Here is a 21,647-nt window from a genome sequence, read left to right on the forward strand (position 1 = left end):
CGAGATTGCGCGCGCTAGGTGGTATTGTCTCTATCTCTCTTCCACCAAGCCCTCTAACGGTAATTTTCAAACTGTTTCGGCGGTTGATTTTCTATAGGTTAGTCAACATAAAAAAGCGATCGATATTATCCTCGAAATTCAGTTCCACCAATAGTAGAGTCACCCGCGAAATTTGAATGAGAACACAGACTTGATCGTTTTTAACCTCAAAACTGTACCAAAACCAAAACCAAAATATTGTTCATTTCGATATTTCAATGGCAAAGGGAGTTGTTTGCAAATGTGAACAGGTCTTTTTTTTCCTATACATTCGGGAATTAAATATTAAATGGATTGAAGGAAAAACATGTCACAAACCGTACAAATTTTACGGTACAGCGAGAATTTTCTAGTCCTCGAAAAACCGTTTGATATGGTTATAAACAGTAACGATCCTGATAAGGTAAAAATGCCAAATGACCTAACCACTTTAAATTAAATTAAATGAAATAATTAAAATCGACAGCAAAGTGTGCAAACGGAAATCCGGAAGCTTTTTCCAAATCTGGCGAATCCAAAACTTTGCCACGAATTTTATTTCGTGCATAGGCTGGATTTTGCAACCAGTGGAGTAATGTGCTTAGCTTTGACTAAACAATCAGCCAGAGCAGCTTCTTTTGCCTTTGCTGAGAGATCAGCAAAAAAATATTATTTGGCTCTTGTTCATGGACATCTCCAGCAAAATTCCATGGTCATTGAGAAACCTGTTGGTAAGTGCCCCTCAGCATTATTATGCTTGCACAAAAACCAAGAAAAATCAAGAATATTTTTGAAAAATAGACTGCATTGTGGGTGCTGTCGACAGGTGAAGATCCTCGAGAGAAAAATGGCAGCCGAAAAATGTGTACAGACGACGACGATTTGTGTGAAAAACCAAGAAAGTGTAAAACTGCAATTTTGGTTTTGGAGCGAGGTGTGCGCAATGAAAAACCAGTGACAAAAGTTCTGCTGAGGCCAGGAACGGGCAGGAGACATCAATTGAGGGTTCATTGTCATTCCATTGGTCACACTATCGTCGGAGATTACACATACAGCGAGAGAAAAGATTGCGAGCCACACAGAACATTTTTGCATTCCTACAGATTAATAATTGACAATGCAATAGAAAAAATCGATGAAATGACATCGGATCCCTTTGTCCCCTCGGATCCTCTCAACCAATGGACACCAAATTCTCTAGTGAGAAAAATTGACACAGAAATGTTTACTGAAATCGATCGAGTCTTGGATACGATTTTGGCCAATTGATTTATTCGTAGAATGTACAAAAATAGAGAAATTATGTATTTTAATGTAAATAGAAATTTAATGTTACGCGAGAACTTTGCTTTCTCATTTTTCAAATTCCCCTCACACCGGATTGATGAATTTCGTAAGGAATCGTTGTTCGAGACAAGTAAGGAGACTCTCGAACGTGCAGGTAACGACGATCACCGTTTTTCACTAAACATAAAGAATTTGTCACGAGATTAGCCCACGTTATCCCAAGCGTTGGCAAATCTCCTCCACAAACGTTTGATGAATTTTTGTTATCCACTGCTGAAGTAACCTGAAGTTGAAAAAAATCTTTCCACCTTAGAGAGCAATTTGGAAAATTTTTCAGACATTTTGCCCAAAAGATATATAAAAATTTGAGCATTTCGTTCACCTGATTAATGCAGACAACTGACAGCTCATAATCTCGAGAAAGATTGTGCAAACACTGGCCAATGGAACGCAGACTTTTGGCTCGGTTTTTGAGCTCTTGGTCATTGTACTCGGCCCTGTAAGGCGCAGCAATCGAATCGATTACTAAAACTGACACTTTCTGAGCTTTTAGTAAACCAGGAATCCTGTCAAAAATGCAGCTCTCCAAATCAGTCTGGAAAATATTATTGAAACCCTAATGACCAATGCTTTCTAGCTTATTTCTCATTTTCATTGTACTGTCAAATAATTAAATTTACTATTGTAGAGACGTGCTCGACAAATATTTTGTCCGCTGAAGCTCCGTGCTTAGTCACAAGCTCAGAAGATTTCAATAACTGCTGTAATCTTCTTGTTGGGAAAGCAGACTCTGTACAAATGTACGCAGCCCCTGCAAATGGGATTACTGTGAGAAACAGTCTTCAAATTTATTGAGATTTCAAAATGTCACTTATGAATTCAAAGACGAATGAAAATCAACGAATTCATCCAATTTATTAGTGAATTTCAGATCGCCGAGTTATTAAATTTTTTGAACTTTCAGTTTCTCATTTGGTCGAACGAAAAGTCGACCAAAATTTTGACGTGAATCGAAAATTATTGTTCATTGTTATTCAAAACAAATTCGAATTTGAAATTAGTTAATAAAACATTCGAAAATTATGCACCGGCCTCGCAGCCTCCGTTTGTTTTCGATGTTTGAACAGATAGGCAAAGTTGCAAAGCATATTGAGTTTTTCCTGTTCCAGCAGCGCCATAAATTTGCGTTATTCCCTTTTGAGAAATGCCTCCTCTGAGAGCAGCGTCCAATTTGTAGCAACCGGTCGTCAAGTATTTTTCCTTCTCGAGTCGTTCATCGGCACTTGTCCAGAACTCCATAATCACCACTGTCAACCACCGCAAGAATTTCCCGCTCTTATATTTTGAGGTTACGAAACGACCGTTGGGCCCCCGTCCCCGACGAAATTTCTTTGTAAAAATATAAATGAAAATCGAGTAGTTTTCGAATTTTGAATAACCTCAAAAAATTGTCTCGTTCAAGGTCAAAATTCAGAATCTTCGTGGGGAAATGACGAATAAAAACCACGCAATCACTTTTTCGTACCTTAAAAAATTATTTATTGGTTTTATTTCTAGTACGCTCCCGTTTCGGGAGAGATGGAAACGTTTTCAAGACAGAAAACAGGAAAAAAGTCATCGAAAAACTGCAACAATAGACTTGTTTTTTCAAATAATTCAATAACACTGTGAAGCTACAAAATCCAAAATTTCACTTGACAACGATAAATTGTAATAATCTTTTTATCCTTCTGACCAAAGCTTCGACGAAGCCTCGATCGACCATAGTGTACTCGTTCTGAGTGTCCAGTAATTGAGCGATGAAACTGTCGGTGAAGATAGACGCTAATCCTTGTTTCAAGTCCGAAAGAGTTTCGTCGGAAACTCTCCAGTCGAGCATCGTTTCGTCGATTCCTGTCAATGAAATTGATTTTCAGTTACAAATCGTGTATGAAAAGCTCAAATAAAATATTCCAATGAAGTTATTCACAGAACTTTGCAAACCACTAAATACTTAAAAAAAATTGCGAAAATCATTGAATCTCAAAAAACGACGAAAATCGAAAACGAAAACGTGAAAACAAAAAGTTCGAATTCCGAGATTCGGAGACCGCAAAAAAACATCAAATTTCAAAGAAATAAAGAATAATAATAATTCGAAAAAATATCGAAATAACGGAGATTGATTATTTGTTTTCAATTACCTTGAGTCCGGTTGTGCCTCGAGTTGGATTGAGTGATATAAAAGTCCAAATGGCTCCAAAGAATGTAGAGGCTGTGTTCGAGTATGAGGGAGAGATACTTGATGCCTTGTCTCTTGGCCTTGACTTGTCTGGTGAGTCGTTTTTCGACGACGATTCTGCGTTTGGAAATGTCAAGTTCGATTTCTTCGTCGGTGAGATATTTTTTAAGGTGGTTGGCAGGGAGGAGGTCTTTGACCATGAGAATTTTTCTCATGAGACTATCGACGTAGGGTAATTCGGAGTGTATGATGTTTGTGGAGGAGACGAGTTGATCGACGACAGCGCCGAGGGGGACGCCGGTGACGTTGTTCCGGGTGGTTTCCTTGGAGCTCAATTTGACAGTTAATTCAGGTTCGAACAAGAGGTTCCTGATTTTTTGGTCCATTTCCGAGTGTTGCATTTGATTCCTCGAGTACAATAAAATGTTGGCAGCGATTTGAGCGACGGCGGAGTGTTGTTCGTCGAGTTCGTTGGGCCTGGTTCCGTTGCAGTAAAAATGAATGGCTTGTGGGTTGAATTTGGGGAGAAGAGCGACGACGAGACGCTGGAGTCGGTAGAGATGAGCCCTGAGTTCTCGCATGCCGGTGTTGTCGATGACGTTGGCCTCGTCGGCGTCGCTGCGGGCGAGCTCGTCCTCGACGAGCTTGTACATGTCGATGTTGGCGGAGCGGGCGATGACGCCGGTGAGACAGGCGACTTCTTTGAGGAAGAGTCGATTTCCTTGGGGGAAAGCGTTGCGGAGTATCATCTCGACGGTGTCGCGATGCGACTGGAGGAAGCCGCAGACCTGGACGGCGCAGGATTGGTTCTCGGTGCCGAGGGTCGTGAGGAGGGAGTCGCAGAGGTAGAGGGCGGGCAAAAATATTTGCTGGTATCTCTGGCCGATGGAAGGAACGAACGAGGATTCGGGGTCCTCGAAGGCGACGTGGACGTCGGGATGCTGGTCGAAAACGCACATGCTCGAGAGGCACGAAAGAACTTTGTTCTCGAGGAGGTTCTCAGCGCCGAGGCGGCTCGAGGCCATCCTGCAGAAGGTCGCGATTTGGGCTTCGTAGAGATAGAGGGGCCGGAGGGTTTGGGGCTCCGGTTGGAGCATGGCGCGGAGGAGGGCGTCCGACTCGAGGAGCCCGTCGATCATGTTCTTCAGGTATCCTCGTCTCGCGAGATAGACGGTCCAGGTGTTGTCGCAGTCGAGCTCGAGTATTTTGTCGAGGCACGAGAGGGCGAGCATCTTGCAGACGTCGTGGCCGCTGGAGCAGTTGTGACAGAGGATGTCCATGAGTTTGTCACCGAAGCCGTTGATCACCTGGATCGTCGCGTAGCGGTGGGAGCGCTCCTGGTTGCTCGAGGCCCGGTACAACGAGCTGTCGAGTTGGCTGACGTAAGTGGAGTCCGCGACGACGCTCCCGTTGTCGGGTTTCTCGCGGCCGACGACGCACAGGAAGTTGAGCAGGGCCCCGTACAGATGAGTCCTGACCTTCTGGGAGGATGCGCTCGAGTTCAAGATCCACTGGAGCACGTGGGAGAGTATGATCTTCATCATGGTCGTGTAGGAAGGCGAGGACGGCAGAATAACGTTCTCGGACTCGAGGGCGAAGCTGTTCTTGAGGTTGACCAAGAGGATGAGGACGGTCCCGGAGACGAGGGTTTTTATCTCGTGGAGGGCCTCGCAGGAGGTCATTTTTTGGAGGAGATCGTGGGCGAGGTTGAGAAGGAGACTCTGACGGTGAGGGGTCGGCAGTTGTTGGCTGTTGGCGATGGAAAAGAGGATCTCGGTCGTTTGGCACCAGCCCTCGACGAACTTGACTGTGGCGTAGGAGAGAGTCTTGGTCTGGTTTCTTTTCAGAGCGTAAGACAAAATGGACTGTAATTCTTGCTGCATAAGCTTCCGCTGCGTCGCGGTAGAGCTGCTCTGGGTGACGGCGAGTTCCTCGGTGATGAGGGAGTGGAGTTTCCTGACGTCGACGAGCTGGGGACCGCCGCCGAGGAGGACGGGAACGCTGCAGCGTCCGAGGACCATTTCGACCTGGGAGGGATCGAAAAATTCCCAGGATTTGGTCGGCTCGAGGTGGAGCTGGAAGTCGATGTAGTGGAGCAGGTCCATGAGGAGCTTCTGCGTCGGCATCGCGGGCTCTCGCTCCTGGCTGGAATCCCCGACGAGCCTTTGGACGAGGGAGTTCTGGAGGTTGCCGCCGGTGACGCGGAGCTCGATAGCGGCGATTTTCAGGAGCCAGGACATGCAGGCGAGCTCGGTTGCGCGGTTGGGCCCCTGGAAAGGCAATTTGGATAGGTGCCTCTGGACGAAATCCTGATTCGTCGCGGTCCGGAGGAACCGGAGCACCGGCATCGAGGTCTTTGTGTTCGCTGCCAATGTGTGAAGGAAGCAATAAGAAGCTTCGGTTATTTTGTCCCTCTGTCGCTCGAGACCGAGCTCCAGGATGCCGAGGATCGAGTGGAGGCACGTCCGGGGAAAGCCGAGCAACCCAGGCTGCTGGATTATCGTTTTTCTGATGTCTTTGGCGATGTAGAAGTCGAGGAGATAGTGAGCCAGGTTGGGCGCGGGCCTCGTGATGCTTTGCATCATCAGCAGGAGGATCCGCTCCTTGCAGTTGCTCGACTCCTTCAGAGGATCGTCCTCCTCCTCCTCCGTCTCGTTGTCGAGACACTCGACGAAACCGTGGCGAATGCTCAGGGCGAGAGACGGCGTCGCTGTGAAGGTCGAGAGCAGCTGAGAATCGGCCCCCGGCTCGGAAGCGACGCCCTGGATGACGCCGATCGCGACGTACGCGTGCCCCCGGAGCCAAGAATTGTAAGAAACGTAATTAGCGACGTTGATCATGTGGTCGGGCTTCCCGGTGCGGGGATTAACGCCCAACAGGAGACGCGACAAGCCCGTGAGAATCTTGTTCGTCGACGTCGCCGCTGCCAACTGCGTCATGTAATGGTGCTGCGTCCTCAAACCGCACTCGAGAATCTTCAGGCAACTGAGCGTGCTGTCCTCGAGGTCTTTCTTCCCTGGAAAAGAGTCATAAGTGTTAAGAAGCTGGCGACCTTCGTCGAGGACGTAGAGAACGGTGTGGAGCAGCTGGGAATTCGTGTGCAATTGAGTCATCAAATGGTAGCCCGGCTCCGGGTTGACGACCGTCGTTTCCCCGGCGTGGAGCTCCACTTTGCAGCCGACAAAGTCCTCGACGCTCGGCTCGTACTGGGAAGCCAGTTTGTTGAAGATCTTCAAGCAGGTCTTCGCCACCTGCCATTTCTCGGCAGGATTCCGGTACGATCTCGTATTGAACCGTAAGAAAACGGTGTTGATGATGAAATAGAGATAAGGGTCGAAGCCGGGGTTCCTCTGGCCGACGCCGAGGAGCCTGGGGATCGGGAAATCCGTGAGGGAGTCCAACAGCTCCAGGAAGGCCCGGGTCAGCGGATACTCTTCGTTTCGGGACTCTATTTCCTCGAGCTCAGTTTGAATGCCTCGAGGCTGGTAGCTGCTCGTGCTGGGAATCGTGCACACGATTTGAGCCGCTTCGAGGCTCTGCCAGATCGTGGACGAGCTCTCCGGCGATTTGGCGAGCGCGGCGAGGGTCCGGACGAGCACGCCTTTCAGGGGGATCGGCATCGCGCACCCGACGAGCCCGATCAGGGACGGGAGGACCTTCCAGCCTGGATGATCGCAGATCGCGACCCTCGACAACTCGTCGAACGTGGCGACGATTTGAACGACGTTGAGAACGGCCTCGAGGCCCTTGACCTCGTGCGGCGTTATGCCCTTCGGGTGACTCCTCTGCCGGTAAATCGTGTCCTGACTCGGCGGAAGTTCCTGACGGAGGTTGTAGTAATAACGACTCAAGGAGGTGAAAAAATGGTCCCAGGATATCGTGCTCGATCCGGTCGTTCCGTTCGGCTTCAGGAAGTTGAAAGCCTGCCGCGCGGCTTGTTTCGAAGAGGCCAGGGAACCGATCATCCGCAGGTAGGGCACGAACAACCCCGAGGGCAAAATCTCGCCTGCGAGTCTGACGAACTTGAAGAGAGCGGCTTGCCGGGAGGGCAAACGATTCGGGTGCAAACCGGCGTTCATGTGCGAACTTTCGGACTGTTGGTACCAATAATCCATGGTAAGATTCAAGTTGAGAGGATCCGTTTTGTAGAGCTCGGCGATCATGAGCATCAGGTACTCGAAATGGTTGTCCAGGTTCATCGGAGGCTCGACCCCTTCCTGCTGATAAGCTTGAATGAATCTCATCGACTCGTCGGCCCGTGAACGAAGTTCTTTCACTTTCAGGGGCATCAGCATTATGAAGTCCGCGATGAGGGCGTGAAAATGACGGAGATAAAACTCTTCGTGACGTATACTCTCACATTGGAATATAACTTGAGCTAAATAATGAAAAGCTTTGTTGGAGAGTGCAGTTTCCAGGAGGATTTCATCCTCCTGAGTAATGTCCTGCATTTCGCCAAGGTTCGAGGCCGACTTAATGACGGTCATGGCGATCGCGAGGGCGAATTGAAAGACCCCGCGTAAGCCGGGGCTTTCCCAGCTGATGTTTTCGCTCGTGAGCTTTTGCACGATTTCTTCGAGGACTCCGCCCTCAGCTACGAGGGGCATGGACCTCACGATCTCTTCACCGTCCTCTCGGCTGTGCAGAGCGCTCAGATTCAAACAGTTCAAAAGCGCCATTATCAGAGCCAACGTCACTCTGTCCGGACCACCCTCTCCGGCCTCAGACTCCGGTTGACGAGTTTCCAGGAGGGCCAGTAGCCGAAACATTATCGGCGGAGGGAGCGAAGTCTGGGCTGACCAGAGGTACAAAATGTCCGCCAAGTCTTGCCTCGTGTCGTTGTAAAGTTTCATCACCATTTGGTGATGCTTAGCCCCTCCGAGAGCCCGATTTTGCTGAAGCATGTCTTGCTCCTTCGTCGCATCCATTTCCTCCAAGAGAGATAAAATACGGTCGAGCAAACCGTCCTCCCGCATTTTGTTCGTGTATTCCGTGATTTTTTTCGTCAATGATATCGGCGTGTCCAATACCCAACTGTGACCTATTCGTGCTTGAACCAAACTTCGCAGTGCCGACGTCAATGCCTTTCTGCCGTCGTAGTACAACAAAACTGCTGTCAAACCTCTCGTCAAACCTGGGTGATACGGCATTTGTAGTTGCGCTGTACACAACAGATCCAACGCCATGAACTCGTTCAAATCGTACATGTCGGATATTATCAGAGTCTCGTCCACCAACTCCTTCGATAATACGTGGTACCCCAAACCTGGTAATGTTATTCCCTCTGTTACACCTTTTTTAATCTCTTCACGGCTCTCCGCATTCTTGGGCTGTAATAGGAAGAATTTATGGTTTCAGTTTTGGCTTGGAAAATCCAATAAAAGTGGTAGAGTATTTTCATTAAATTTGTTCCGCCGCAGTTGAGAAAAAAAAAAACTGTAAAAACAGGATTTCAAAGTGTTTTGAGCTGCTCTTCTCAAGAATGAGCAATAAATTGTTATGGGGTACTTACAGGATTTTTCATGAGACTAAGAAAATTTTGTCTATGATTACGAAGAGCCTCCATGAATTCATGATACTGTGGGTCATCGTTACTCGGAGCGGAGGTTATGTATCGTTCGACTAAACTTTGGAGCTCTTTATAAGGCGTCCACATATCCTCGGTGCCTGCTTTGTCTGTGAAACGATAAAAAATCACTCGATTTTTCTAATATTCTCGTGAAAAACAAGGTTTGATGGAAATTTTGGGGTTAGGATGAAGAATCGCGATGTTTTGAGTTCTCGAGAATTTAATTTTCGACTCACCGTCCGTCATCGTGTTCCTGGATATTTTTCAATCACTTTTCAACAATCTAACAATAATTATACAACGTACTGGCACATATAATTGTCACGCGAACTTAAAAAAACGTTACGCGCGAAAGAAACATTCGAGAAGCCGGTCATATGGCAACTCCAAACCCAAACGAGTATAACGAGTAACGAGTCGAAAGCCGAAAGCCGAAGCCGAAGCTCACTCGCCGAGGACAGCGGGAACATGGCGACCATTTTGAAAAAATTTAAACATCCAGCATCTATCGGAAAAATTGTGAAACTCGGTTTCCAGCAACCGGAAGTTTATCGATCAAACTTCCGGGAATAAGAAAAATAACCGTCGAAAAAAGGCTACGAGTAATTTCGGTTACTTGACTAGTGCGCGGTATAAAGTTGTTTTTCTTTTTTTTGCTCTGGCAACTGGCAAGTGGCAAGTGGCCGTCTTCGGTCACGCGTGTCAGTTCTTTAGCTCCGTCGTGTGTAAGGACGGACTTTTCTGTTCCTTCATTTTTTATTTTCTCCTTCAATTGCGGCGACGAGTTACAGAGATCATCACGTTCCTCGGCCCTCGTGCGTACATGTGCGTGTAACTGTGTGCGTGTGTGTTTTTTCTTTATTTCCCAGTGTGTTTTGGGCAAACGTAACGGGGCAACGATTTTTCCCCCCCAAGTTATCGGGCGTAATTACAATTTCTTCTCTCGCGCGTGAAAGTCGTTTGGACTAATAAAAAAATAAATAAACACGCTTTCTTTCCGATCGCAGCCGACGGGGAAACTGTCAAACTGTCAAAAAATCGACAGCCACTTTTGGGATCGATGTTTTTTTTTTCCTAACCTGAAAGTTTTTGACGTTTGTAGATAAACAAGCTCTATTTTCAACGCTGAGGATAAGATCATCGGGTGAGCAAATTTTGTGTTCATTCCAGTGGATTAATCTTCCTCAATTGACAAACATCTGTTAGCAAAAATTTTACAAGGTTTCACCACCGTCTCACAAAATTTGCGATTTTTAGTGTTGTAAATATCGATTAAAAATTGCGTCATGAAAAAATAACGTACGAAAAGAGATATTCTATTTTTATAACTTTTCTTTAAGCTCTCGTTATTTATTTGTATTTTTTTTTTTTTTGGCAACAGGCTGCTGCGCCGCATGAACGGAAGGGGAAAAAAAAATGTAATGCGCCTGTTAAACAGTGTGGCCTCATGGCTCAGAAACGTCACTCCTCTTTATCCAAATATTTGTCAAAACAGCCTTTTTCTACCCTGCAAATTTACAAGGTAAGCTGCTTTTACTTTGCCCGTATATTCATCTCTTTTGCATGCAATTTTAGGAATAAAACTCCAAACATTTCTCTCAGTTATTGGCTTCTTTGGGGACAGAGATTCAAAAGCCTGAAAAAAAATGTCAATTTCGTTGATGAAATAATAATTTTAATTACGAATCCTTCTTTTAAAATTCCTGCTTGCTTTCCTCTTGTTTCTATCAATGTTTCATTAGAATTTTGAAAAAATACTCGTTACGTGTGAAAAATCTTGCAAATTGAACTAACTTTGCCAGGGGTCGTTTGTTGCCCAGAGAAATGAGCCAAGGAGAGAAGCAAGGTCACAAGGAACGCAAGGAACATCGAGAAAAATGTAGAGCTTACAGGAAATACTCGGAGTTGACACCGCCGAGCGTGCAGACTTGCTACGACAATTATGGGTTTGTAATATTCCAAATTTTGCACTGATTTGTCCCCTTGTGCACGATAATCGTAATTCCAATCCCTACAAATATGCTATGAGAAAGGAAAAAAATGTAGAAAAGTATAAAAAATTGTTGGAATTTTTTCACGAATGCGTTTGTTGTGAGTGTTCTTTTTGTTTTCTTTGTTTTTGGTAGAAATTCAGTAGCGAGCAAATCTAATTCACTACCAGGGCGATGTAACAGCAATTCTCAAGTTTCGGGGGCGAGCGTCGCGACAAACATTCAAGCGGAAGACCTCGCCACCCAGCTGACGCTCTTGGATCTTGGTACTTTCAAAGGCATAAGGCCAGAGGAATTATCCAGTTGTTCGTGGAACAAAAAAAATAAGCTTCTCGTGGCTCCCAACGTTGTAGCGTTTACTCGAAGATTCAACCACGTAATTATCGATTTTTACACCCAACCGAATATCGATCGAAGTTTCAGGAGTTTAACTGAAAAATTTGAATGTTCAGGTGAGCTTTTGGACGGTGCAAGAAATCCTGAACTCCCCGACGCCGAAGCAGCGGGCTGAAACGATAGCACATTTTGTGAGGGTCGCCAAGAGACTCTACGACCTCAACAATCTTCATTCGCTCTTTGCCATCATTTCAGGACTTCAAAGCGCCTCGATCTACAGATTAAACAAAACCTGGTCTTGCCTCGGCAAAAAAGATCGTGGCACTTTTGACAAACTGGCTGAAGTTTTTAGCGACAAGAACAACTGGATGAATCTCAGGGAGCACATGGACACGTTGAAACTTCCCTGCATTCCTTATCTCGGCCTATTTCTCACTGATCTTGTTTACATCGATATGGCCCATCCAGCTTCAAAAGTACGTACCAATTCGCACCATCAAATTCGATTTTTCCTTTGTTTGTTTCACGTAAATCGATCTTTCTGCTTACAGAACAGCGACAATCATCAGAGAACACTCAAAATGGATAGCGTTTTGACGAGAGTGACAGTTTTCCAAGCGAGTGAATATCCCGGAATTATTCCTCTGCCGGACGTTCAAAGATACCTCAATAACGTTCGTTACATCGAGGAGTTGCAGAAATTCCTCGAGGACGATCATTTCAAGTGAGTTTGCCAACGCATCCCTTGCATAAAAACTGGAAAATCATCCTGTTAGTGTAAATCATTGATATTTTAGTTTCTGATCAATATTCAGTAAAAGTACAAAAAAATGTTGCTTTTTCGATTTTTCAACTTTTCCCCAAGCTCGTGCCATTTTTTTGTACTTTTTTCATCCGGAGTCGAAGGCACTAATTTCAGGATGTCAAAATTCTCACAGTTTTCCTTCGAGACGCAAGAGTCGGGTTACGCCGAATCGTAAATGACATTTCATCCCTTTTTTCAAGGTTGTCAATGAAGTTGGAGCCAAATTCTCCGGTGGCGTCGTCGAGCAGCAGCAAAGAGTCGGTGGGCGACGTGGTGACGGGGGTGGCAGCGTTGTCGCTTTCCCCGGCTCGAGGTTGTGCCGGATCGCTGCGTTTGCACGCAGCATCAGCGGCAAATAAATTCGTGCCAGGGCACCGAAAATGTCGAAGTTTGGGAACAAAGTGAGTGTCCGAGGGCCTCGAGCCTCGCAGATTACCAATATTCTCGTGTTTTTGTTCGATTTCGTGAGATTTTGGTGGCGGAAGGCTTGTCGCAAGGGAAATTACGGTTAATTTGTGTAAATTGTGTGTGTATCGCGCGACCTCCGTCAGATTCCGTAGCACGAGTCTACCACGCAACTTCCACAAGCAGGGCGGACGCTACGGCTCTGGCTTGCCGAATTCCGGGTGAGTTGCCCCCTCGCCCGTTCACTTCCTTAGAAAAATGCATTTGTTTGTTTCGTTTCGTCGACCCAGCGCTTGCCGAGGATCATTCGCGTTTATCTTCTCCTTGTCCGAGGGAATCGTGTGCATTCAGCAATTTATTGCATGGAAAAATATTGTGCCCCCCCCCCCTCCCTCCCTCCCTCTCAGTTACTAAGGAAATTGAATTTTAACGACGATTTCGATTCACTTGAGCACTCCTTAAACCTAGTTTTAGCTTAGTACCACAAATTTATTTTTTTTTCCAGTCGTTTCGTCCTCGTTTCTGACAGCAATCGTACGAGCGATTATTATTTTCGCATGTTTAGCCGAGATGATCCTGAATGAAGGAGATTTTCGAGGGATTTTTTCGTTTTCTAGCCTTGAGTGTTTGTCAACTAACTCTTTAGGAGGGTCGCCTACTGTCGCCGTTTAGATCGCCGTCGTCAAGTTCTCTTTAATTTCAGTATCGTAGTGCATGGATTATTTTTTTCACCTCTGCCAGGGAATTTTTTGTAATAACAAAATCGTTCGGTTTTCAGTGTTTTCGGAAAATCCGGAGCAGCGGCGATGGAGACTGGCCAACTCACCGTCAGACACCTGCTCGACGATTCCGTCCTCGAGGAACCCAATCTCGTGCCCCAGATCGTCGATATCGACGAACACTCGCCCGGCACGCCGACCGATACTCTCAACGACGATTGCAGTCTTCTCTCGAGAACGAGGCAAGATTTTTTCGATTATTTTGGATGATTCTTTAGTGATAGAAAAATTTCTAACAGCATTTTCTCCCTTCAGTACCGCTCCGACTCTGCCGGATCTGGAATTCAGCTTGGAACCTCGTTGCAGCATGCAGGGCTCGTTACGACGCAAAGTTATTCTCCGCGACGGTCGTAAGCCGGCGGTGTCGACGTGGCAGCGCTACTGGATCCAGCTGTGGGCATCGTCGATCGTTTATTTCTCACCAAAATGTTTCAAAGGCTGCGACCGATCGGATTTCAAGCGAGAGCCCTACAAAATGGTCTCTGTCCTCGGGTGGATCGTCGAGCCCCTCGAAAACTCTTACCATCGAGACACATTCATTCTCACCGATCCTAACAAAGGTTTTTTCACCATTTTTACAATCGACGTTGCGCAAGACCCTTCGAAACTTTCGAATTTTCGGGGCTTTTTCAAAAACGCCAAAAAAATTTATTGAGTTGAAGAAAAACTTGGAAAACCGAAGAGCTTCACGAAGCACCGAGAAAAACTGAATCAGAAAAAAAGATGAAACATTTTTTTATCGTTCCAGGAAACGTGTACAAATTCAGAGCAGGTTCGAGTGACCTCGCCGATCAATGGTTCAAGGAGCTTCGCGCCACGGTGCGCGGTGCAACCGAACGAAAACCGATACCAGCCAATCTGATGTCTTTCGAATGAGAGGGGCAGGGCGGGGAGGAAAGAGGATTTTTACGTGTTCCCGTTAAGCAACTACCAATAATGTAATAATCGTTACATCATTCGCCAAGCTTCCATGTTTAACGCGCGCGCCGAAAGCTGATAAATCTTCGAGGATTTCGCGAGACGATAAATTCGACCGAAATAAAGCAGCGAAAGTCGACCAAGTTCGGCAAATTCGTTGCTTCGAACGAGAAAACTTCGCAAAATTCATATTTGCGAATAAGAGAAACTCTCTGCACGAGCGATCCGACTCGAAACTAAAAACCTTCATTTTGCTCTCTATCGAACATTGCTTTGTTAATTATTTTCATGATTTTTTCACTATTAATACGTGTTTAGTCTTTGAACTTGCCATCTTCGATATCGCGGTTATTTCAAGCCTCTGATTTTATTTATTTAATCGTTATTTACTAGATTTTTCTGTTCAATCGTTTAAGGGAGTGCACTAAAGTTCGCTGTTTTATTGACAAATGTGTAAATATTTAAAATTTTTTACGCTATTTACGTTTTTGCAAACGACTGATCTACTTACTCGAATCAATCCCAAAGACCACATATTCTCATGAGTAAATTGAAGGAGTTTTTAAAACTTGATAAATTTATCATTTTTTTATTTCACTTATAAACGAGAATTCACTCTCTCACGCTTCAATAAGCGCGAATACCGCGCGCTCAATTTATTCACGTATCGTCAATTATATAAATTATAGATTTTTCTAATTAAGATCAACGTTTTTACGACTCGACGCTGCGAGATCGGGCGAGAGGAAAATTCAATTAGGCAGACGCCATGCTCGATTTAGGCTACGAATATGGCGATGTCCATTAAGAAGGAATTCAAAAAATGAAAATTCCACTCGATCGAACGAACGAGAATGGGAGAGAGCTTAGGACGATTTTTGTGAGTCTCTCGTCCTCGCGAATCACTAATTTTGTTCCCTTTTTATCGGCTATGTCCGCATAGCCGAGTAGCTCGCCTTTTTATTCGGCATATCATTAGGAATAGAAACTTAAGAAAATCGTCGTTACTTCGATGTAATATTCAACGTTTCGGAATAGGTCGCTTTTCCAAACGTTGTTTTATTAACGCTTTCATTTATTTCGCTCTACATCGAATTGGCATTCGAATCGGGGAGAATGTCGACGAGCTCGGAAGCCTGAAACGCTCGTTTTCTAATTTTTGTTTCTCGACTCCCCCAAAACGAACATTTTCCATGCAATAAATATGAAATTTTCAAAAACTGTGACTAGCATTTTTCGGCTGCAAAAAAAATTGGGCTTTTGTGAAAAATCGTCGAAAATGGTGAAAATTCGTTTTATATGGAGTCGAGAAATGAAAAACCCCAAAGACCCGGAGACTCTGGCTTCAAATTGTGATGAAGCCGAAATGAAGCGTCACTTGTGTGAGGGCTTCCGATTGCTCGTCGATGCTCCAACGACTCAAATCTCCCCGACGATGCTCCGTCTATTCTTATCGATAAATTGTGCGTCGTAGAAAGCGTTCGGGGGGCGTCTTAAGGGGAGATATTTATTGTGAATCAATAGAGGATAATGCACTGATGCGAGAATGAAAAAAAAAAAAGTAATAATAACGATAATAATAACGATAATTAACCAGCGAAAAAAGAGATTCGTCCGATTTGCGTACAAAGGAGAGAAAGTGAGAGAGAACGAGGAAACATATCAATTCGTGTGTCGTTGACAGTAAAGTTGACAAATAGCGATCGAGAAATAAAAAACCTTAAACCGAAGGATTAAAAAATCAATGAAATTCGACGGATTCGAGTCCCCTAGATTTTCGTATAAATCCCATGATTTTTCGTTCTCTCGAGTGCTGATTACCGAGCATCATTGTACGATGAAAAGAAGAAAAAAAATGTCGAGCTTCGTGAAAAGGGCTGTTTAGATTTTGTGCTTTCCGTTCTCGTGCCCCTTCGTAGTCCGATGAATATTGCATTGAAATTTAACCTCAACGAGAGACTGACGGATCGTGAGAGTTTTCAAGTTTTCTAAATCGCTGTCTCGAAAAACTAAAAAAATGTGAAAAATCGTAGTCCATTAGAAACAGCCGATTTCGCACCTGACTGAATCCATCAACAGCAACAACAAAAAAGCGCTTCTCGTTCGTTTATCACTTTGCTCATTATTCACGATAGCTTATCATCGCCAGGAGCGAGTGCTACTTTCTCACGTGTGTGTGTGCGTGTGTGTGCGTGAGTGTGCGAGTGTCGAAAGCGATGCGTCTAATATTTAGAGAGAAAAACGATGCCAAAAATATCTGTAATTTCCTACCTTCTGAGACTTTTTATCCACCCACCTTCTTTTTTCTCGTTTATTAGCCTCGATTAAATCCTCTTTGTACAGTAATTACTTTAAGGCCGTCTCGATTCGTCGAACGACACGATCCACGGCTCATTTTCCATGGTTCCAACAATTCAAAGAGCCTCCAAATCAAACGTCATCGGTTGCCTGAATTTTTCTTCAATTTCGATAATTTTTTTCATCCCCTACAAACTGCGGTTGATAAAATTATGAAAAAAATGATAAAATTGACGAAATATGTTGGCGAATTATGGAAGACCGAAATTGTAATAATTTGAGCGATTTTTTCTCACCTTTGACGTCTCGAGACTGAACCAACAAAACCGTGAAATTATTTGCGATTCGTTTGCCGCATTCTCGTGCAACTGCACGAACATTTCAATTGAAAGATCGTCGTTGTCGTTCGTATTGTAAAATCTCAGTGTTTTTCCTTTCTCAACGCGGTTGTGACTCAATATCGAACAAAAGTTTATTTTTTTTCTATCGTTTTAATAACTCCTTAATATTCGTCTAAGTGTTAACGAAAGACAGTTGCGGGGGGCTTTGCGCACGCGGAGCTTCTGCATCGATTCGTACTCGCGGGCGTCAGGTTGGTCCATCGAGCTCGATTTTGAGGGTCCGAGTTTCAAGCAAATTGTCTGTCAAGTCCCAAAAATGGATCATTCTGGCGCGATTAAAAAAATTTTATAATCGTTCGTGTGTCCCCGGTTCGTGTAACGAAAATTGTGAAAAAATCAATGTGCGCGCTTTTTTGTAATATTATTTTGACGAATGCATGAAAGAGATTAAAGAAGAAAAAAAGAAAACGTTAGAAAATGATAATTTAGAAGGAAACTTACGTGTCGTCGATAAACGCATCAATCACGAGCATCTTCTTCGTCGCAAATTTAACCTCGGAATGCAAGAATAATAGAATACGAAACAATGAAAAAAAAAAGAGAGAGAGAGATGAAAAAAGGAAACAAATGAAATTAATATTTTACACCACGAATATGTAAATCTGTTTATTTTTCTAAACTATTGTCACCGCATACTATATGACGATGAGATTTGTATTTTTAAGTGCGACGAAAAAAACATTAGCAATATCCACTTAGCGAAATATGTAAACTTATGTATATGAGCCAATAATTTACGTAAAAATACAGCAGGAGATACAAACACGAGTGCAACGGTCTCTGTGTCACCGCATTTTATTCTGACTGGAATTTCCAAGTTTTTTTTCTTATCGCTCATACATTTACAAAAAGTCGAAGAAATTGATTCCTTATTCAGTTTTTTTCGAGGCTTTTCGATTCTTTTTTTCCAATATTCCAAAACGTCTTTTCCGGGGACTCTAGATTTTTCATTTTTCATTTTTGGAAAAAATAATGAAAATTTTTCATCTTTTCGTGGATTAGGAGAAAAAATTGTGAAAATTCGTCGTTTGGATTATGGATTCTCTTCGGTTTCGAAGGGATTTGCGGGGCTGACGATTTTTATTGTTAAAAAGGACAGCAGAGTCCACCGACGTCGTCGATGTCGATGCAATTACCGTTTTCGAGGCAGACCATCCGTTGCAATATGAGCGTACGCATTTTAACTTCGTTCAGATTGTATCGGGCTCGTATCCAAACGTACAAATTCGAGGTAAAATCGTCCGGGTAAATTAATTGCTGAAATTTTGAATAAATTAATATCTCGCGCGAAATTTTTGTCATTAATTAAGTGGCTGATTGAATTATTGAATTTCCAATTCGATCGAAAGAAATATTCATACGCAGGTTCTCGAACGATCATGAAGTTTGATGAAAAACATTTTCATTTCGCTTCGATGAATTTTTCATTGTTTCAACGAAACAAGAGCAGTCGAATATTTTAATGGTAAAGGCGGATTCTGGAGGAAATATTTGATGAAATTTGACTCGTTGAATTGAAAATTAGTAATTTGCAAAAATTAAAAAAAAAAAAAAAAAAAAAAAAAACTCGAAGTTTTTATGAATTGAGAATTTTGAGGAAATTTGAATTTTCGATAAAATGAAGAAATTAAAACAATAATTTCATTTCGTTTCAATGAATATTTTAATGTTTTATCGAAAAAAAATCTTTTGGAGTAAATATTTGATGAAAGTTTGCTCGTTTAATTGAAAATTTGTTATTTTAAAAGAATTCAAAAAAAAAAAATTGAAAAATAACTCGAAATTTGTATGGATTGAAAATTTTGGGGAAATTTGGGTTTTCGATGAATTGAAAAAATGGTAAAATAATGGAATTTCGATGGATATTTAATTGAAAATTATTGAAATTTGACGAAATGAAAATCGAATGGGAAAAATGAATATTAAAAAAATTTGAAGAACCTGAAATTTTTCGATGTGTTCTTCGCTGATTCCGAGGGAGTCAGGGAAGCGGAAATCCGGGGCTGAGGTTCGCTGGAGTTTGGTAGTTTTCTTGGTGTATCCGTGGCCCAATGAGAAGATGAGAAAATCGTGTTTTTCTACGAGCGAAATTTTCGATTTTCGTCAAAATGGAAAACCCTTGAGAATAATCCCTTGAGGGCTCGGTGTTCCCAGAAAGCTCAATTTCGGGTGGAATTATCGGGAAAAGCTTGGAAAAATTGACGAAAAAATGTTGAAAGTGAAAAAAAATCAGGAAAATATTTACCGTCGTCGGGCAAGCCCAAGTAAAAGGCTTTTCCGGGCGGCGTGACGTCGCTCGAGCCCGCGAGGGCCACGAGCGCGGCCAGAATCGGGACGAGGCCCCAAACCGTTTTCATTATTATCTCCAAAAAGCTTCGAATTCGAAAGAATTGAAAAAAATTTTGAAAAATGAATAATTTTCCGATTTTTTTTAACGACGAGGTAAAAACCGGGTCCGCTCCGCGTCGGGGCTCCGGTTCGAGTGAACTCGATGACGCTCCGCGCTCCCGTCGTCGTTTATGAGCGCGCCTCGCGGTATCACAAGCTTCTCGCGTTACCGCCGGCGCGGTGTCACCGGGAATTTTAATCCCTTTTGACAGTATCAAAAGTTGGTGATTGATCGAGAGCTCCTTAATACCTTTGCTCGTGTTGCGCGACAAACAAAAGGATCAAGCGCGGCTGCGATCGCGATTCTCGTTACGAAAGTGCGATGACTCGGCGAGCAGCAATCGATCGAGGCTGTTTACGCGCCGATTTCAACACGCGTCGAAAGTCTAGCTCGACTCGTAATTTCGAGAGGAAGACTTTTATCTTGATCCGGGAGGCGATCGATTATTTATTTTATCGAGCGCGGAGCAGAAGCGCCGAGGCGGGCCTGGAAAATCGACGCTGGCGATTCGGAGAGCTTTTTTCGGAGCGAGCTCGCTCGCGATCGATCGGAAATCGACTGCGAAAATCTTTGGGATAAATCGGCCCGAGGAAAGCTCGGGACAAATGTTTTTTCCCGGAAGCACAGCTTCTCCGAGTTTTTTCAATTAAATTTCATCTCTCAACGCTCTATTTGCTCACAACCACTTTTCCCGAGTCCCTTTTAACACCGGAACGAAAAATCAGTTGAACCATCAATCGATCTTGTCGCGCTCCTTCGATAAAACATTTCGTCGACGCACCGAAGCGTTTTATCCTTCCATCGCGAAGTCTATTCCCGTCCAAAAGCTCCTCGCCGTCCCTCTCGAAGTCGCGTCAAATCCGGCAGCGAAACGGAGTGTGACGTCCCGACCGAAGTTCGCCTCGATAGCCCAGAAGCGAATTTTTGACAAATCTTTTTTAAAAAAAGTGTCCCCGGGAGCGCCCCGAAACCGTAAAAAACACAAATTTCAAAGGAAATTCTCATTTTTTCATTGAAACATCCCAAAATCAATAGCAAGTTCAAATTTCAATGAAAAAATGACAAATTTTCATTCAAATTCAAAACTAAGAATAAACATTTTCAAAACTCCGTTTTTTCATTCCGAGAGAAAAATGTTGGAGCCCGGCAACGAGTTTCCACCTGCCACGAAGCGAGATCCTCCAAGCCCCTTGAGTCCCGAGGGCAAAGCGAAAATTTCGAAAGCCCCCAAAAGCTGTTATGCCCAACAGGAGGGAAACCGAGCCCAGCCCCGAAGAATCGGTAACTAAAAATATCTCAAATAAAGCTTTCCTTCCCGAAAACTCGGTGCGAAGGGTCGCTCGAGATTGAGAAACGGCGCGGCGGCGTGCGCAGCGCGAGCGAGCCATTGAGGTCTGCCACGAGATCTTTCTGTTCGGCTGGTTTCTCACGATCGTGGTCGCAACAAACTGGCTTGGTTAAATAATGAAGGGGGCAGCAGCCGGAGAGTTTATGTTCGAGGAACGTCGTCGGGAGCGAATGTGTGTCCGTGTATTTTCCGGAGTATCTTTGCCGAGGGAGCGAGCGCTATAAAGTCGTGAGGCAACTTCTCCTCTCGTTACTCGGCTTGTCTTGCCGCCCGGCGGTGCTCCGTTTCACCGCAACGGCTCGTAACCAACCGAGCGACGCATGCACATGCAATACACACACGTCGCGACGCTGTTTTCCTCCCTTTCGAGAGGAGACTGCTGCGTCCACCCGGTGAGAGCTTGACCAACATCCGCGTGGCAGGAGACCGAGCTCGCGCGGGAGGGAGCGAGACGGAGCGAGTTACGAGTTGAATATGCTCATAATTCTGGAGGAAGGATAGTTCTGAATTATTCAATTTTCATCCCCCCAGCCGCGAGGGCGGCCCAACGAGCTGGAACCGCTCTATAAAGCCTCTCGATGCATAACCTGACCCTTCGCTTCTTCGTGGCTCGGGCGCTCGCGAGCGAGGATGCGAATTTTCTAAATCGACGATTATGCTCGACGTTCGTTAGCATTTCGCGACGCTCCGAGGCCCGTCTGGGCTCGGGGGGGGGGTGGAAATGACGGCGTGGAATTTGGGGGGGGGTGGAAAAATTGACGGGATTTTGGAGTTTTATTATGGGAGTTTTGATCCGTCGGGGTTTCGGTGGATTGGACATTTTTTTGGCACTTTCGGGCGAGTGGAAGGCTCGCTGAATCATCAGGGACTCGGTGAGCTCAG

At 44.5% G+C, this 21,647-nt stretch overlaps 5 protein-coding genes across 12 annotated transcripts; 2 read left to right on the forward strand and 3 right to left on the reverse strand.

Annotated features, from left to right (window-relative positions):
- Positions 1-105: 105 nt before the first annotated feature.
- On the forward strand, positions 106-1,361 carry LOC122417730 (RNA pseudouridylate synthase domain-containing protein 1-like). Its single transcript, XM_043431530.1, has 3 exons — positions 106-442; positions 506-749; positions 845-1,361. The coding sequence occupies exons 1-3, from the start codon at positions 347-349 to the stop codon at positions 1,285-1,287; spliced, it is 783 nt and encodes a 260-aa protein (XP_043287465.1). The 5' UTR covers positions 106-346; the 3' UTR covers positions 1,288-1,361.
- On the reverse strand, positions 1,269-2,970 carry LOC122417729 (DNA repair protein XRCC3-like). 2 transcript variants are annotated; one of them, XM_043431529.1, is made up of 5 exons: positions 2,831-2,970; positions 2,394-2,694; positions 1,986-2,116; positions 1,688-1,900; positions 1,269-1,588 (listed from the first exon to the last, which is right to left on the reverse strand). In XM_043431529.1, the coding sequence occupies exons 2-5, from the start codon at positions 2,602-2,604 to the stop codon at positions 1,379-1,381; spliced, it is 765 nt and encodes a 254-aa protein (XP_043287464.1). In that variant the 5' UTR covers positions 2,605-2,694; positions 2,831-2,970; the 3' UTR covers positions 1,269-1,378. The 2 variants fall into 2 exon arrangements, with proteins under 2 accessions (XP_043287464.1, XP_043287463.1); XM_043431528.1 differs by having other exon boundaries at positions 1,688-1,921.
- Positions 2,817-9,527, reverse strand: Nup205 (nuclear pore complex protein Nup205). Its single transcript, XM_043431526.1, has 4 exons — positions 9,332-9,527; positions 9,039-9,202; positions 3,489-8,856; positions 2,817-3,198 (listed from the first exon to the last, which is right to left on the reverse strand). Exons 1-4 carry the CDS (start codon positions 9,339-9,341, stop codon positions 2,996-2,998), a joined length of 5,745 nt encoding a protein of 1,914 aa, XP_043287461.1. The 5' UTR covers positions 9,342-9,527; the 3' UTR covers positions 2,817-2,995.
- Positions 9,528-9,682: 155 nt separating this feature from the next.
- RalGPS (Ral GEF with PH domain and SH3 binding motif) lies at positions 9,683-17,423 on the forward strand. Of its 7 annotated transcripts, XM_043432057.1 has the most exons (12): positions 9,683-9,920; positions 10,198-10,239; positions 10,477-10,617; positions 10,898-11,041; positions 11,222-11,462; positions 11,539-11,898; positions 11,974-12,146; positions 12,428-12,628; positions 12,779-12,853; positions 13,411-13,593; positions 13,667-13,971; positions 14,160-17,423. In XM_043432057.1, exons 3-12 carry the CDS (start codon positions 10,490-10,492, stop codon positions 14,285-14,287), a joined length of 1,938 nt encoding a protein of 645 aa, XP_043287992.1. In that variant the 5' UTR covers positions 9,683-9,920; positions 10,198-10,239; positions 10,477-10,489; the 3' UTR covers positions 14,288-17,423. The 7 variants fall into 7 exon arrangements, with proteins under 7 accessions (XP_043287992.1, XP_043287991.1, XP_043287990.1 ...); XM_043432056.1 differs by having other exon boundaries at positions 9,683-10,239; XM_043432055.1 differs by lacking the exon at positions 10,198-10,239.
- A 198-nt stretch (positions 17,424-17,621) lies between these two features.
- On the reverse strand, positions 17,622-19,552 carry LOC122418055 (uncharacterized). Its single transcript, XM_043432063.1, has 3 exons — positions 19,274-19,552; positions 18,970-19,106; positions 17,622-18,285 (listed from the first exon to the last, which is right to left on the reverse strand). Exons 1-3 carry the CDS (start codon positions 19,383-19,385, stop codon positions 18,115-18,117), a joined length of 420 nt encoding a protein of 139 aa, XP_043287998.1. The 5' UTR covers positions 19,386-19,552; the 3' UTR covers positions 17,622-18,114.
- Positions 19,553-21,647: the final 2,095 nt, after the last annotated feature.

Source organism: Venturia canescens, chromosome 11 (genome assembly GCF_019457755.1).
Source record: "Venturia canescens isolate UGA chromosome 11, ASM1945775v1, whole genome shotgun sequence".
Lineage (NCBI taxonomy): Eukaryota > Metazoa > Arthropoda > Insecta > Hymenoptera > Ichneumonidae > Venturia > Venturia canescens.

What these genes read in the sequence shown, in the direction of transcription:
- LOC122417730 (XM_043431530.1), top strand. Translation starts at nt 347, where the DNA reads ATGTCACAAACCGTACAAATTTTACGGTACAGCGAGAATTTTCTAGTC. An exon ending in ACAGTAACGATCCTGATAAG is followed by an intron (nt 443 to 505) that starts GTAAAAATGCCA and finishes TAAAATCGACAG; the next exon opens with CAAAGTGTGCAAACGGAAAT. An exon ending in GGTCATTGAGAAACCTGTTG is followed by an intron (nt 750 to 844) that starts GTAAGTGCCCCT and finishes TGCTGTCGACAG; the next exon opens with GTGAAGATCCTCGAGAGAAA.
- LOC122417729 (XM_043431528.1), bottom strand. Translation starts at nt 2,604, where the DNA reads ATGGAGTTCTGGACAAGTGCCGATGAACGACTCGAGAAGGAAAAATAC. An exon ending in AAACGGAGGCTGCGAGGCCG is followed by an intron (nt 2,117 to 2,393) that starts GTGCATAATTTT and finishes TCCCATTTGCAG; the next exon opens with GGGCTGCGTACATTTGTACA. An exon ending in TCGAGCACGTCTCTACAATA is followed by an intron (nt 1,922 to 1,985) that starts GTAAATTTAATT and finishes ATTGGTCATTAG; the next exon opens with GGTTTCAATAATATTTTCCA.
- Nup205 (XM_043431526.1), bottom strand. An exon ending in TTAGTCTCATGAAAAATCCT is followed by an intron (nt 8,857 to 9,038) that starts GTAAGTACCCCA and finishes TTCCTATTACAG; the next exon opens with CCCAAGAATGCGGAGAGCCG. An exon ending in GAGGCACAACCGGACTCAAG is followed by an intron (nt 3,199 to 3,488) that starts GTAATTGAAAAC and finishes TTTCATTGACAG; the next exon opens with GAATCGACGAAACGATGCTC.
- RalGPS (XM_043432055.1), top strand. An exon ending in TTACTCGAAGATTCAACCAC is followed by an intron (nt 11,463 to 11,538) that starts GTAATTATCGAT and finishes TTGAATGTTCAG; the next exon opens with GTGAGCTTTTGGACGGTGCA. An exon ending in TGTCGAAGTTTGGGAACAAA is followed by an intron (nt 12,629 to 12,778) that starts GTGAGTGTCCGA and finishes GACCTCCGTCAG; the next exon opens with ATTCCGTAGCACGAGTCTAC.
- LOC122418055 (XM_043432063.1), bottom strand. Translation starts at nt 19,385, where the DNA reads ATGAAAACGGTTTGGGGCCTCGTCCCGATTCTGGCCGCGCTCGTGGCC. An exon ending in CTTGGGCTTGCCCGACGACG is followed by an intron (nt 19,107 to 19,273) that starts GTAAATATTTTC and finishes TTTCGCTCGTAG; the next exon opens with AAAAACACGATTTTCTCATC. An exon ending in AACACATCGAAAAATTTCAG is followed by an intron (nt 18,286 to 18,969) that starts GTTCTTCAAATT and finishes TCAAAATTTCAG; the next exon opens with CAATTAATTTACCCGGACGA.